The 17054-nt window shown below is 41.0% G+C and overlaps 1 protein-coding gene across 1 annotated transcript in view; it reads left to right on the top strand.

Moving 5' to 3' along the window:
- Positions 1 to 17054, top strand: part of LOC122551928 (adenylate cyclase type 10-like) — a 187001-nt gene that overhangs the window by 163808 nt on the left and 6139 nt on the right. Inside the window, exons 31-33 of the mRNA XM_043694498.1 lie at positions 4002 to 4119; positions 11215 to 11457; positions 15401 to 15434. Of these exons, the coding sequence (XP_043550433.1) occupies positions 4002 to 4119; positions 11215 to 11457; positions 15401 to 15434 (395 nt within the window). The remainder of the gene's footprint in view (positions 1 to 4001; positions 4120 to 11214; positions 11458 to 15400; positions 15435 to 17054) is intronic.

Raw genomic sequence — 17054 nt, 5'->3', positions numbered from 1 at the left:
TTTCCCCTTCACCCACTTCACCCCAGTTCCAAACTTCCAGCTCAGCACTGTCCCCATGACTTATCCTACCTGCCTATCTTCTCTTCCACCTATCCACTCCACCCCACCTCCCCCTGACCTATCACCTTCATCCCCTCCTCCACTCTATGCTACTTTCTCCCCACTCTCACCCTCCTCTTATTTATCTCTCCACCCTTCAGGCTCTCTGCCTGTATTCCTGATGAAAGGCTTTTGCCCAAAACGTCGATTTTACTGCCCCTCGGATGCTGCCTGAACTGCTGTACTTTTCCAGCACCACTCTAATCTCGACTTTGAGTATAGGAGTTGGGACGTCATGTTGAGGTTTTACAGGACATTGGTGAGGCCTCTTCTGGAGTACTACGTGCATGTCAGGTCACCCAGTAATAGGAAGGATATTACTAAATTGGAGATGATTCAAAAAAGGTTTAGCAGGATGTTGTTGGGAATGGTGGGTTTGAATAATAAAAATAGGCTGGATAGGCTGGGACTTTTTTTGACCGAGCACAGGAGGTTGAGGGGTGGCCTTATCAAGATTTATAAAATCATGAGGGGCATAGATAGAACATATGGAATATACAGCAAGGGCCATTTCTCTAAGGTGTGTGAGTTCAAAACTAGGAATATGTTTTAAAGGTGAGAGGAGAACATTTTAAAAATTATATGAAGGGTAACTTTTATACATAGCGAGTTGTTTGTGCATGGAATGAACTGCTAGAGGAAGTTCTGGGTGCAGATACAGTTACAACATTTAAAGGACATTTAGATAAGTACATAAGTTGGAAAAGTTTGGAGGGATAATGGCCGAATGCAGGCAAACTAGTTTAGTTTGAGAACATGGTTGCCATGAACTAGTTGGCCGAAGGGTCTGATTCCTGAAGAAGAGCTCATGCCCGAAACGTCGATTCTCCTGCTCCTTGGATGCTGCCTGACCTGCTGCGCTTTTCCAGCAGCACATTTTCAGCTCTGATTCCATGCTGTATGACTCCGTGACTCTCAGAAGACATTAAAGACCTGCAAAATAGTTTTAATCTCTAAGATCTGTTCAGCAATGAAGGGATTCGTGGCCTGCAAAATCATGCAAAACCCTTCCAGCACATGTAGTTAGCAGTCATGCTTTAGTCTTATTCAGCTGAAATCTGGTTTAATTTCTACTAATTGAAGTCTGCATCTTGATCTTTTCAATTGATTTGGACTCTTAGCTTCATTTCTCCTTTTGGATGTGCATTTCCATCACATCCATACGATGAATGGCTGAGGATCCTGGGATTGTATTCATTAGAGTTTAGAAGGTTAAGGGGAGAGCTAATAGAAATGTCTTCAAGGCAGAGACTCATAAATCCTTGATCTCGCAAGGAATTAAAGGGTGCGGGGAGAGTGCGGGCAAATGGAGTTGAAATGCCCATCAGCCATGATTAAATGGCGGAGTGGACTCGATGGACCGAATGACCTTACTTCCACCCCTGTGTCTTATGGTCTTATATCCTGCTTCACCAACCTGGCTGCTTTACACGTGTCTGTAAAGCTCACCATGTAGCATGAATGACCAGTGTCTATCTGATACTTTGCACATTTTGATATTGTTCTTCTGGAGTCATCATTCTAACAGTCACAACACATTTATCACCTTAGACCTGACGATACAAACCTGTTGTGTCATGCTGAGTCATTTGTGAAAATCACTGGCTGACAGTTCTCCAGCAGTCAATCTTAGGCGTGTTTTCCAGCTTTCCAATTAGGCACTTGCTTGCAAACTGATTCAGATTCTTAAAGTTAGAGGGCTGCTCTTCCCTTGCTGAACACGCTTTCATTTCTTTCGTGTGATGTCCTCAGCAATATCTACCTCCTGTCCTCAGATCTTGATCTGTCTGCTGGCTCTTCTGAAAATACATCTCTCTTTTTCCCACAAAACTGTTCTCATTTGGCTTGGAAAGCCTGTATGCATAATACAAAATCTTGTCAACTCTCCCATTGCATTATTGAGAGTAGGTTTCTCCCTTCTCAGCAGACATGCTGTTAGGGTGTGATCACTTATGCCGAAGACAAACCTATCTTTGATGAGTTTATACAGGATTTGGCTAAAGATGTTACATTATATATTGGTCAATAATGCCCCTTTCCCCCACCATCTGAGGTTAAATGCATTATGTACATAAATAACGTTAACAGAGGTTTCAAAGTAACTCTTCATAGCTTCAACACTCATTTAGTCTGTCTTCTTTGCTCCTTAGTTTGAGGTAGCATCCTCTCCCAGTACTGATAACAGGTTGCTACTTTTATTCACTCTGTTATTTTATTCAACTCTATACATACCTCATAGTTTTGTCACAATAATAAAAACATTTCAGACCTGTCTCATACATTCTTTCATTTCTACAAGGTCAGGGTGGAGAAATCACAGCCATTCTGACTCACCCAGCTCTACAACATTGCTAGTTTTTTTTATTCTTCCTTGTTGTATTTTTACAGTAACTGGCTCTCTCACAGCCCTGAAAATTCACTCCATTTCAGCTGTTCACTTCTAACATCATGTTTCAAGGAGTTGCCACAAACTAAAGTGAAAGTAGGATAAAACAGAGATAGAGGTCATAAGGATGTGGCAAGTCAACTTGTACACTGTGTACAACTGCATTTCTCAAAATATGATCTTCCTCAAGTTTCTCTGCATTAAGTTACAATGCCATAAATCCACCTATTTCACATCCCATTCATAATCTTTTGAATTAATCTTCATTATTCTCATTTTACTGTTCAGTATGCTTTCAGGTTGCATTTTATTGACAAATTTTAAAACTTTTCCCTCTTCACCCAAACCTGCCATTAATGTAGATCAAGAAAACTAGCAGTTCCACTCCCAATTCCTTAGGAACCCCACTGGATACCATTATTCAATCCCAGAAATATTCTTCTACTTGAAGAAGGTGGTTCATCACCTGGTCAAAGGTAATTACAGATGGGTAATAAGGACTATCTCTGCCAGTGTTAGAAGAGTAAAGAAGCTGAGAATAAGAAGGTATAAGGTTAATGTGATTGGACCACAGCTAAAGGTGACATGAAGAAAAACCTCTTTATTCACGAATGATTATGATCAAGAATGCCTGAAATTTAGTCTTGCAAATGAGAATTTTAGAAATCCCTGATGTGGAAAACAGATTATAATAATATGAAGAATGGCTGGAATGTGCAGCTAGCTAAATTGTTCTTGCGGTGAGCATAAAGTTGAACAGATAACTTGAACTGCATTCTTCTGTACCATGACAATTATCAATCATATTTGATGATTCCATGACTAGATTATTACTGTCTCTGCTATGTAGAAAAGAAACAACAGGACTTTGAACATCCCAAAGATAAACATTCTGTTCTGTTCTTCTATCTAATCTGGTTGCTGGCATCTGAAGTACCTGCCCAATTTAGACAGTATGCTTTAGTGTATATGACCTCAATATCCCAATTCCACTGTGTTCACTCCACCCAATTTGACCTGTCAAAGAGACCAAAAACATTCAGCTCGATTATCAAAAGGCCTAGGGCAGGCAGGATTTGAAAATCACAGATTAAAAGGTCACAGTCCCAATCTTTTCTCGAAGTCCCAACATCTTCTGCATGGTTTATAATTTGCGAAGAGCTGTTGGTGCCAAATTAAGTGCTTAGTGCAGCTAATTGGGCATTTCTCAGAGGCAAGACATCCTTCGAGTGAGGATAGAAATCCTGTCTTTGGCCAGTTAATACTTGTTAAAGCATTAAAATTACTGTAGAGCAAAAGATGTTGGCAGGGGATGTGGGCTCTGCTGAGGTTTCAGGTTGTGAGAATAAGAGTCCCATTATTCGGAAAATCCTTCCCATTCATTCTTCAGAATAATATCGCTCATTTTGATTTATATAACAATATATCTTTTAATTTACATCAAACAAATGCACAGTTTTATGGTTGTAATGTTGACCAACGATGTAGTGACCTAAGATATTTGTTTTGATTACAGGTTTTGCACTGAGGCCATTTGATGAATGCCTTGCTTTTATCAATGGAGTAATTGATGATCCTATTATAAAGTCTGAAAAGAACTTGATGCTTGTGCTTCATTCATCAGTAGCACTCTGGTAAAGTCATGTTATTTGATTAATAGAAGGAAAATATGAATTGATATCACATTATTCACAATTTGGAAATGTCACAGACCCTGACAGTTTTAATTTTGAAGCAGAGTCACTGTTGTAATTTAGAAAATACAATAGCTAATTTATGCACGGCAACTCTCTACAATGATAATGGTCTGATTCACTCTTCTTAGTGATCATGATTGAGGAATAAAGATCTGGGGAAACTTTCCTTTTCTTCTTTGAAATGCTGCCCTGAAGCCTGTTGCAATCCCAGGACACTAAATTAATGTCTGAAAAAGAATACTTCTGAGATGTTCCATTTCAAGCTCACATCAGAGCTATTGTTCTGTCCAATATAAATCATATGTTCCCATTCAGCCCTATTTGATAAGGACAAGAACAAGTTCAAGAACAAATTGAATTTATATAATGCACTTAATATAGAAAAATACCGTAAAGTACCTAACAGAAGCAATATTAATCATTTGATGCAAAAGAGATTTCAGGGAGGATTTTAAATGTTCCAAGTTCTTGAATTTAGGAAACAAAATCTCCACAGCTGAAACTTAATCACTCGCCCAGTCCAATTTCTTGACTGATAGGCCCTCTGATTTAAAATAGAAAAACCACCATCTGTTCTTTCAATTTTAATAGAGGTTTGTTATGTTAGCTGAGCCCAGCATGAATATTTGGTGAATTTCAAAAGCTTCTAATAACTTAGTTAAGCAGGAGATGGTGAATTTGGTATGAATGAAATTTATTGAGGTTATTACAGGGTTTGAAGGGAGCATGGAGGGATGGAGGGGAAGGTTGAGGGGACTTTGATGTTGTGGCCATTTCTGAGACATGGGTAGAGCAAGGTCAGGAATGATCTTTCATTAATTTCAGGGAAGATGGTAAAAGAGGGGGAGGCATGGCTTTGTTGGTCAAGGATGGCTGAAAGAACTTTTGACGAGGACCCGTCTGCTGAGGTGGTATGGGCTGAGGTTAGAAACAGGAGAGGAGAGGTCACACTGCTGGAAGTTTTTTATAGGCCTCCGCAAAGTTCCAGGGATGTGGAGGGCAGGATTGCCAAATCGATTCTGGGCAGGAATGAAAGGAACAGAGTGGTCATTATGGGGGACTTTAACTTCCCCAACATTGACTGGAAATGCTATAACTCTACTACGTCAGATGGATCATTTTTTGTCCAATGTATGCAGGAGGGTTTCCTGACACAGTATGCCTTATATGATGTTGAGATGAGATGGTTCAGATGAGGCGATGGAGAGTTACAGAGTAGCTCGGGAGGATTTAAAGAGAGAGTTAAGAAAAGCAAGGAGGGGCATGAGCAGTCTTTAGCAGATAGAATAAATGAGAATCCTAAAACCTTCTATAGAAATGTGAGGAAGAAAAGGATGACTAGGGTAGGAATAGGGCCAGTCAAAGGCAGAAGTGGGAAGTTGTGTGTGGACCCTGTGGAGATCGGAGGAGCTAAACGAATATTTCTCATCTGTTTTCACTCAGGAAAGGAGAATATTGTAGAGGAAAAAACTGAGATACGGGTTATTAGATTTGAAAGGTTAGTAAGGAGGAGGTGTTATCAATTCTAAAAGGTGTGAAAGTAGATAAGTCCCCTGTGCTGCATGGGAGTTTTCCAAGATTTCTCTGGGAAGCTAGGAAGGAGATGGCAGAGCCTATGGCCTTGATCTTTGAGTCATCATTGTCTACAAACTTAGTACTAGAGGACTGGAGGATTGCAAATGTTGTGCCCTTGTTCAAGAAGGGCAGTGGAGATGACCCAGATAATTATTGACCAGTGAGTCTTACGTCTGTTGTAGGAAAAGTTTTGGAAAGGATGATAAGAGACAAGATTTATAATCATCTAGCAAGCAATTTGATTGGAAATAGTCAACATGGATTTGTCAAGAGCAGGTCGTGTCTCACAAAACTCATTGAGGTTTTTGAGAAGGTGACCAAGCATGTGGATAAGGGAAGGGCACTTGACGTGGTGTACATAGACTTCAGTAAATCCTTTGATAAGGTTTCACATGGTAGACTATTAGAGAAGATGCAAAGGCATGGGATTGAGGGTGATTTAGCAGTTTGGATTAGAAACTGCCTTTCTGTAAGAAGGCGACGAGTGATGGTTGATGGAAAATATTCAGCATGGAGTCGTTACTAGTGGTGTGCCACAAGGATCTGTTTTGGGACCATTTCTGTTTGTCATTTTTATAAATGACTTGGACTCAGGCATAGATGGATGGGTTAGTAAGTTTGCAGATGATACTGAAGTTGGTTGAGCAGTGGACAGTGTGAATGAATGTTGCAGGTTGCAGAGAAACTTGGATAAACTGCAGAATTGGGCTGAGAGGTGGCAAATGGAGTTCAATGCAGACAAATGTGAGGTGATTCACTTTGGGAAGAATAACAGGAAGGCAGAATACTGGGTCAATGGAAAGATTCTTGGTAGTGTGGATGTGCAGAAGGATCTTGGCGTCCATGTACATAGATCCCTGAAAGTTGCCACCCAGCTTGATAGTGCTGTTAAGAAGGCATACGGTGTGTTCGGTTTCATTGGAGGAGCCGTGATAATGCTGCAACTATACAAAACGCTAGTGTGGCCTCATTTAGAGTATTGTGTGCAGTTCTGGTCGCCCCATTACAGGAAGGATGTGGAAGCATTGTAAAAGGTGCAGAGGAGATTTACCAGGATGTTGCCTGGTATAGAGTGAAGATCTTATGAGGAAAGGCTGACGGACTTGGGTCTGTTCTCATTGGAGAGAAGGCGGCTAAGAGGGGATTTAATAGAGACATACAAGATGATCAGAGGATTAGATAGGGTGGACAGTGAGAGTCTTTTTCCTAGGATGATGAAATCTGCTTGTACGAGGAGGCATAGCTATAAATTGAGAGGTGATAGATTTAACACAGATGTCAGCGGCAGGTTCTTTACTCAGAGAGTGGTAAGGGTGTGGAATGCCCTACCTACCAATGTAGTTAACTCAACCACTTTAGGGGCATTTAAACTGTCCTTGGATAAGCACATGGATGATGATGGGATAGTGTCGAGTGATGGGCTTAGATTAGTTCACAGGTGGTTCTATGTTTGTGGAATATAAGATCAAACTTGAAAGCTGATCTGAAGTTTGAACAAACAGGTGTAGGCTTTCTAACCAGCCTATCGCAGTACCCGCATTCCATTGCATAAGGAGTTGGAAAATCTGAAGTCCACTTGCCCACACCTCCAGGAAATAGCACATATGGGAACTATCAGCAAAGGCAGTGGGCTCAGGAAATAGGTTGGCTCATGTTTCACCAGGCTAAGGAATAAATGGGTCATTATCAGGTTGTTAGGCTTTTGATTTGTGAATTGTGATCAATGCTTGGCTCTCAGCTGTTTATAACATATTTACATGATTAAGATGAAATGATGAAATATGTATCCAAGATTGCTGGTGATAAAAAAAACTAGTGGGAAACTAAGCTATCAGTAGGATGTGGAAAATCTGCAAATGTAAATAGATATGCTAATTGATTGGACGAGAAAGCAGCAAGGGAGTTTAATGTAAGGAGATGTGAGGTTTGTTTTTAGAATTTGTGAATTAACAACAGCAAGAAGGATAAAGAACAAAATGAAGCAGTAAAAGGGATACGTTATAAATGGCAGAGGACGGCCATGGCTCAGGAATTGAATAAGTATTTTACATCACCCTTTACCAAAGATGAGATGATGTCAGTGTCACAGTAAAAGAGATGCTAGATTCGCTAAAAATGATAAAATATTGATCTAAGAAAGGCTAGTTGCACTTCAGATTGATAAATCACTGGAACTTGCCTGGATGCATCAAAGGATCCTAAGAGATGTAAGATTTAGAATGGAACAGTCACTGGCCATAATTTTCCAATCCTTTAATAAAAGGCCACATCTGTTGCCTGATACTTCCTGCTGGTTGGAATCATACGTGGCACAAAGGAAGATAGTCATGGTTGTTGAAGGTCAGTCATCTCAGCTCCAGGACATCTCTCCAGGAGTTCCTCGGAGTAGTGTCCTAGACTCAATCATCTTCAACTGCTTCATCAATGACCTTCTGTCCATCACAAGTTTATAAGTCAGAATGTTAGATGATGGTTACAATGTTCAGCACCATTCACAAGCCTTTAGATACTGAAGCAGTCTACGTCCAAATACAATAAGATCTGGACAATATCCAGGCTTGGGCTGAAATGTGGCAAGTAACATTTACATCACACAAATGCCAGGTAATAACCATCGCCAATAACAGACAAGCTAATCACTGCACCCCAGCATTCACTTTATACATTCTAGGAGTTGCCATTAACTAGAAACTGAACTGGACTAGCCATACATGTACAGTGGCTATAATAGCAAATCAGAAGTTAGCAATGTGGCAGCGAGTAACTCACCATCTAACTCCCCAAAGTCTGCAGCCCATCTACAAGGCACAAGTCAGGATTGTGATGTAATGCTCTCCATTTTACTGGATGAATGCAGCTTCAACAACAATCAGGAAGCTTGACACCATCAGGACAAAGCAGCCCACATATTTGGCACAAATATTCTGTCAGTCTATCACCAGTACTCAGTAGCAGCAATGTATATTGTCTACATGGTACACTGTAGAGATTCACCAAACCCAGGATCGCAAGGAGGACAAAAACAACAGATACATGAGAGCCTACAAGTTTCATCCAAGTTACTCACCATCCTACCTTGGATGTACGTTGCCATTCCTTCAATGTAGAGATTCACCTGGATTTCCCTCTGGAAAAGCACTGAAAGTCTACTTACAGCATATGGATTGCAGTGGTTCAAAAGTATAACAAACAAGCTATAAAGATGGAAGGCCTTAGAAGAAAAACTAATGTAGCAGCATAGATATGAAATTGTCCAAGTGACAGGAAACACAGTGCATACTTGTAAACAGTTGCTATGCAGAGGGTAAGAAGTGATGTTTCCGGTGTTAGTATTGGAACTTCCACTAAATGGGATATATAATAATAAATTTAGGTTTGCAGGACACAATTCGCAGGCGACACAGAATGTGTAGATTTATACCAGAGTCACAAGACGTCTTAGGTCTGAACACATTAGTTGCCAAATGCATTCAAAGAGCAACAGGCAATATGATCAGGTTTATAAAATGATGAGGTAATGTTAAGTATACATGAAATAATTCAGATGAGGTTAGAGAGATCTAGGAGTCATATCTAAACAGTTTCCAAGGGTATAGCTGGTTTGGAAGTTGTATAATTCTTTATTTCTCAAAGTATAGTGCTGTGGAACAGATTGCTAGCTAATGTGAAGAATATTGATTCATTGTATTCCTTCAAAAGGCTGGTCTATTTCTGTCTGGAATAAAAGTCATCTCATAGAGGATTAGGTAACCATGATGGAAGCCAGTGTTTATTTGATCTCTTGGACTAGATTAATGGTTCAAGGATGTTTTTTGTGCTGGAAGCTTGTGACCAGTGGCATAAAATGTTGCTGCATCTCTTGCTGTTTGCAGCATGCATTAATGATTTAGACATGAATGTAGGAGGGTCAATTTGTAAGGATATCGTTAGGCAACTAAAAATTGAGATGAGGAAAACCTCTTCATTCAGAGAATGGTGAGTCTTTAGAATTCTCTACCATAGAGAGCAGTTGAGACCAAAACATTGTATGTTTTCAAGAAGGAGTTAGAAATAGTACTTCAGGTGAGAGGAATCAAAGAGTCTGGGAGATAATAGGAACAGGGTGCTGAGTTAGATGATCAGCCATAATCATATTGAATGGTGGACTATGATCGAAGTTAAATGGGCTTCCAATGCTTTTATATTCTGTGTTTCTATGTATGACCAACAAGTTTGCAGATGACACGAAAATAAGTAGTCTGGTAAATTGTGAGGAGGAAATCTTTGGACTATGAGAAATATACTTGGGCTGGTCAGATGAGATAACAGTAGTAAATGGAGCTTAATCCTCAAAAAGTGAAGTGATGCGTTTTGGGAAAACTGACAAGACAAAGGAGTTCACTTTGAATGGTAACACCCTTGGAGGTACAAAGGATCAGAGGGACCTTCGTGTGCCTGCCTATAAATCCTTGAAGGCAGCAGGGCATGTAGAGAAGGTGGTTAAGATGACATATGGGATACTTGCCTTTATTAGTCAAGGCATTGAAGATAAGAGCAAGGCGATTATGATGGAGCTGTACATAACTTTTGTTAGGCCACAGCTGGAGTACTGGGTGCAGTCTGGTCATCATACTATAGGATGAATGTAACTGGATTATGGAGCATGTAGAGGAAATTCACAAGGATGTGCCTGGATTGGAGCAGTTCAGCTATGAAGAGAGACTAAATAGGCTGGATTGTTTTATTTAGAGCAGGGAAGGCTGAGAGGAAATCTAATGCAAGTGTATAAAACCAAGAAGGATTTAGGTAAGGTTGATCGGGAGAAACTTATCCTCTTATTAGAGGTTCAATAATGAGGGGGCACAGTTTTAAGGAGGTTTGGAGGGAATTTGAGAAAATTCCTTTTCACCCAGAACATCTGAAACTCCCTGTTTAAAAGAGAGCGGTAATGGGCAGCAGCAACTCTCAAGACATTTTGAAAGTATTGAGATGAGCACTTGAAATACTAAAGCACACAAAGCTACAGGCCAAGTGCTAGAAAATTAGATTAGAATGACTGACATGGTCATGATGGGACAAGGGGCATTTTATAGTGCTGTAAAATCTCAATGACTCTACATTGCCTAGGGTGGACTGAGAAATCTTCCATTACTCTTTTCCTGAAATGGTGCAAACTTTATCTCACATCAGTCAGGTGGGGTGTTGGGACTGCTGGTTGAACAAGGTGGTAATTTTCTAACCATCCTTATTTGTTTCATGTTTGTATAGTTGTAGTTGTATAGAATCACATTCCTTAGTTACTCAAATGACTGGGAAGCATTACAACAATATCATATTGCGAAATAACAAATATTTATTTATCAGATATTTAAAGTGCAGTTCATTTAAACTACTGCACAGAAAATACTACTTTTCCTTTAGCTGTGATATGTTACTGATATATGATATATTGCTGATACTTTGACTTGGTCAAAACAGGTATTCCAGATTATCAGAATGGAGCAAAGCGCGTCTAGCATTTAAAATGGCAAAGCGACTGGTAGCCTACTCAAACGCTTCACTGTTCTCAATGTATGGCTATTCCAAATTTTTGGAGTGTCAGATTTTAGTGTTTAGAAAGGCATTGTGGGAAAGTCAGGACACCGTAATGGAAGTCTACCAACAGACAAAAGAGGTTTGTTTCTCTCATATCATATTTAGGTTCTCAATTAATTGTCAAAGGTTATGTTTTAATCTCTCAAAAGAATCATGGTGTTAAAATATATTTTGAGACCCCATTTCCTCACATAAATTACAGGTTAATGGTGTTTTACATGTTTAAGATTTGCATGCTGCTTAAGGATGGAAATTTCCCATCCAAGTGGAGATGGGTTTTGGTGTACGTGGGGAATTAAACTGACAGTGGGACAAGATCTCAATATCATCCTGTTCTTTCTGGTGTTCTCACCAGGAGGAGATTTCAAGCAAGCAGGGAACCCCTTTGGATCGAGAGAGAAATAAATTGAGCCAATTAAAAAGCCTTTTTCATATTTGATTTCTTTTTTTCCAAGGGCATTAGGAATCCATGCTATTTTAACAATCTATCACAGTTATTGATGTGGGTGTATAACATACAGTTGGGGTTAGCTCAGCTCAGTTGGCTTGATGGCTAGTTTGCCAATAAGAGTGTCATCAAGAGCGACGTTCAGTTCCCATACTGGCTGATGCTATCATGAAGGTCCTACTTTCTCAACTTTGCCCTTTGCCTGAGGCATGGTGATCCCCAATTTAAAACATCATGTATTTTATCTTTATCTCTTTAGAGAGAGCAACACTATGGTCCTCTGAAACTATTGTGACTTTACCAGCACATGATTCTTCATTCAGAGACCTTCTGGAGCTCTACATTCCACTTCTGGTAAAGGGCATTACCAGAAGACACAACACTGCCAACTACTCGTGCAGAACATGAGCAATACCAACAGCAACATCAGCAGCTAATTACATGCACCTCAACAGAATGGATGGGGTGGGATGGGATGGACACAGATTTATCCAGAAGGAAGGGAACCCCCAATACTGAGTCTACTAGCAGTGGATTAATTGTTTTGACATAACTGTATACCAGTGCCACACGAAGCTCAGGCTCTATGGGTAGAATTTTCTTTCAGCAGCATGGACAATGGCAAAATAACTGAGAAAATATGGCAAGTGCTTCTCAATATCAAGAAAATAAAATCTAATTTCCCACCTGAGGGTTAAATGGTAAGTTTTAAATCTCACTACTAAATGGCGATAACCTTATTTCTATGCATTTGCCTCATTGTTAACTAACTTCACATCATCAAGAAGAGTTTATTATTCTCCCATGCATTGATGATAAACTAGGCAGCACCAGTTCCTGACTTGAAAGTCAGAGTGATTACCTGGTGCATACTGCTCACTACTTCCTCCTCTGAACCTCTATCTTCAGGTCCATTCATCAAATCTTATTGCATGCTCATCCCGGGAATTCAGCATGAGCAAAACACAACACCACAACAGCATTATGGCCAATACTGGACTAATTCACTATACACTTCAGTATTTCACCACTGCACTACTTCATTGACACCTGATATTGCAATGTTCCTGCCAGGTTACTTTGCATGCAGAGACATACACCCATCAAATGCACCCTGTGTTGATGCATTATGAAGCGCTTGGCTAGCTGTCTTAAAATGCACTCTCTTTGACTCACTTGGACAGTCACAGTCTTACAGGCTTGCCATGACATTTAGTATACTTCCATTTCAGCATGAAATTACAGGCTCACAGCATCACTGATTTGACATGCTTTCTAGTGCAGACAGAAAGACAGGCAACTTGTCATAGATGCCAGCTCTAAACAATTGAGGGATGAATGGTGCTATATGGCATTGTGCTCTGTCAAAGTCACACCTATGACATGTGTCAGCAGCTTGCATTAGCATACACGCATCATGCCCTTCCACAAGATGGCCATCTCTGAAAGTCAAAGGGCGCCAGGGCTCAGAGGGAAAGGGAATGTCCCCTCAGGATGTCGCAACACTCAGTCAAGGACATTGTCCAATCTCAGTCTGGGGGTTTGGCCATGATCAGTTAGGTTCTTGTTGTAGTCAGGCTGTAATGCTGAGGGGATAAAGATAATTAAGGGAGGACAACTGCAGATGCAAAAGTGAGATCTGAATAGCATACAAAAACACACAGTACATTGGGTATTTTAACAAGTCACCATAGCCCTGGTTTCATGGGAGGATAGTGGATAGTGATAGGGAACATGATAATGTAGTAAGATTAGATTACATTACAGTGTGGAAACAGGCCCTTCGGCCCAACAAGTCCACACCGACCCGCCGAAGCGCAACCCACCCCTACATTTACCCCTTACCTAACACTACGGGCAATTTAGCATGGCCAATCTACCTAACCTGCACATCTTTGGACTGTGGGAGGAAACCGGAGCACCCGGAGGAAACCCACGCAGACACGGGGAGAATGTGCAAACTCCACACAGTAAGTCGCCTGAGGCGGGAATTGAACCCAGGTCTCTGGCGCTATGAGGCAGCAGTGCTAACCACTGTGCCACCGTGCCGCCCACCAATAGCTGAAGGGAATTATTGGGGATATTGACTATTAAAAAGAAAAGATGAATATGTGTACAGGAAATTTGGACTGGGGTGAATTTTACTTTAAAATAGAGGCTGGAATTCACTCATAACAGCCTGACTTGGAAGCACAACAAGGAAGAAATATGGCTGCAAACACATTCACAGTGGGCAAAGCAAGTTTCCTTTTGCTTTGTTCTGCAAGGGTGGGTATATTTATCATAGAATCCCTACAGTGTGGAATTGACCATTTAGCCCAACAAATCCACACTGACTCTCTGAACAATAACCCACCCAAACCCATTCCCCTACCCTATTACTCTGCATCTACCCCAACTAATACACCTAACTCACACATGGACACTATGACCAATTTACCTAACCTGCACATCTTTGGATTGTGGGAGGAAACCCATGCAAGCACAGGGAGAATGTGCAGACTCCACACAGACAGTTGCCTAAGGCTGGAATCAAACCCGGATCCCCAGGTCTGTGAGGCAGCAGTGCTAACCACTGAGCCACCTGTTTGTATCTTGATGCTGAGTTTGGAAGTACCTGAGGATCAGTCTTTGGACATGCTGGCAAAAGTCTGTACTCCTTTATCACACAGTTAAAGTGATCCTTTGCTTCGAACGAAATATGCAAACAAGAACAATCACTTTGTCATACACATAAGGTGACCTCAAGTGTGGAACATGAATGCATTTCCATTGGCCTCTATGACCTTCACATCAAAGTCTTATCTTCACTCATGGACATGAAGCATCCATGAAATCTGCTGCTTCTCAGAGACAAGCATGCCTCAATAACTTCGATCCTTGTTGGGATATATGAAGAGGCTGCTTACCTTCAATGTAGTAGCCATATAACCAAGACCTACAGCTAAAATGACAGTGATTAGAACATATCAGAAAAATGGAAGTTCATCCATATTTACAAATGTGAATCTCTGTTTATAATGAAGTGCCACCTGTATGTCTTCACAGCATTGTTTTTCCCTTGTCCTTCCATTATGCCTATGTACACTCCTGGTCTCTATCACTGGAGTGGAGGGAGCCAGCTTTGTAGAAGGCATTCTTGGCTTGGAAGATGTGGGTGAATGACCCATGGGATGTTTATGACCATAGGGCAGAGACATGCTGACAGTCTCCTGCCCCAATGTAGGCTAACACTCCATGGCTGCAATTTGTACAGGATCGGAAATCATACAGGGTAGAGCTACTGGCACCTTTGGAGTGTCCTGAGAGGAAACCTGTATGAGATGTATGTGTGTGAGTTCTCTTTCATCAGGATGCCTGTTTCCTTGAAAGAAAGGGGCACATTGAGCAGATCAAGATCCCCCTGTGCATGTCCGGAAACAATGGATGTTTTGCCTTTTTAACTTTGCTTCTTGTTATTCTGACCTATGGTGTGGTGGTGGAAAAGCACAGCAGCTTAGGCAGCATCTGAGGTGCAGGATGTACAGATGTTGCCTGACCTGCTGTGCGTTTCCAGTGCCACCCTTTTTTACTCTGACTCTCCAGTGTCTGCAGTCCTCACGTTCTCCTATATCTCCACAGATGGTTGAAGGAGGAATATGCCATGCTACTGTCAGTAGGTTGACTGAAAGGCATTAGGCAGCTGCTTGGCTCCAGGCAGAAGGTGACTCCACGGTGTCGGTCATTAATGAGTTTGTGCAAATGTACAACCTTAAGAACAGAAGAAAGTTTTGTCAGTGTTACCCAGTAAACTAGGTCAAAGATTAGAGAAGCCCACTAATATTATCAGTACTATACTGGTTCAACATCTGTGGAGATACGCCAATTACACTCCTGAATCTAATCTAGATATTGAATCCAGAAAAGTGAAAGTCTCTAAATTGATGAATGTTTCAGGTAGGCGCTTGCTGGTGCTGCATTGTTTGCAAGATCTGTTTGCTTCTTTATTTGAGGTGGAAGAAGAACAATTTATCTCGGAGTTAACCTTTTCAGGGCAGAGGTTACATGAGTGCTGCTGGTTCCTGCTCAAAAAAAGAGAAGTCATCAGTTGTTTAAGAGGGGTAGAAGCTTAAGCATCTTGAAAATAAATTAACAGTGGTGATAGCAGGAAGATGCTGCAGCACAGAACAAAGGTGCTTCCTGGATTGTTTGACATTGAGGTGTTGATGTCCTCTCGTGGGTGGTCATTGTCTTCTCCAACAATCTTGAGGATCTTCTTTTAGGCATGAGGAGCCAAATATTGACCACACCACCTCCCAACTTGTAATTTTCTATCAATGATGAGACAAAAGGAAAATTGAGAGTGATGTAAATGGATGGACGAGTTGTTAGTGGTAGTGCAAAAACAGGAGAGGTAGTGGGGAGTAAGAAACAGAAAGGGTAGGGTGGGTTCAAAGTTAAGACGAGGTGAGTGTGAACCATTGAGTGCTGATTACAAACAATAGTGACAGTTATATTCTATTAGCATGTGCAATGGTTGAGTTCAAGGGTGTGTGAGGTACCAAAGGAAAGATGGTGGAACTTATCCTGGCTGTGCAGAAGACTATTGGCCTTCTTTCCAGCTCTGCTCTGCATTTCTTTCAGTGAGTGAAATGGCACCAGATACATGCTGTCCAGTGCCATGGCATTCTTTGTTGATTAACAGGAAAAGCTGGACTTCCTGCCCACCACCCTGACCACGAGCACCTCCAGTTTCCTTTCTCTGAAGCTAAATGCCAGCTTCCCTGTCTGGGATATCTTGTTGGAGCATGAAGGACATTTCCTGGCTTACAGAGTTTAAAGGGTTGTGCAGCTGGAGATTAAATACAACATTAGCAGTTTGAATGCAGATCCTGGTAGTGGTGAAACCTACCATCTTTGCTGCTACATGATTGAACTCCAAAGGTGCCATAGAGCCAGATGCCTAGTTAATGAATTCAGCATTGGAGGTTTCCTTGAGAAAAATCGCCATGCACCACGGCAAGAAACCTTCCAAAATCTTCCACAAATAACACATCCAAAAAAATGGAAACATTCAGCTGTACATTTCTACAACTAGTTGAAGCTTTCCACGACTTCTTTGAGTTAGTTGGCAAAGTGAAATGGTACTTGGCTTGACTTCTAAAGATTTGAATCTCATTCATAAGCACATTGGTAACATCCTGCTGAATCTTAGTCTGAATGGCATAGGGAATCAGGGTTGGAATGTTTCCTCTGATTTGGAGAATGTGCATAGCATCAACCACAAGGGTACTCT

The sequence above is a fragment of the Chiloscyllium plagiosum genome, chromosome 7, assembly GCF_004010195.1.
Source record: "Chiloscyllium plagiosum isolate BGI_BamShark_2017 chromosome 7, ASM401019v2, whole genome shotgun sequence".
In the NCBI taxonomy this organism is placed as follows: Eukaryota; Metazoa; Chordata; class Chondrichthyes; order Orectolobiformes; family Hemiscylliidae; genus Chiloscyllium; species Chiloscyllium plagiosum.
This window is presented reverse-complemented; position numbering and strand designations above follow the sequence as displayed.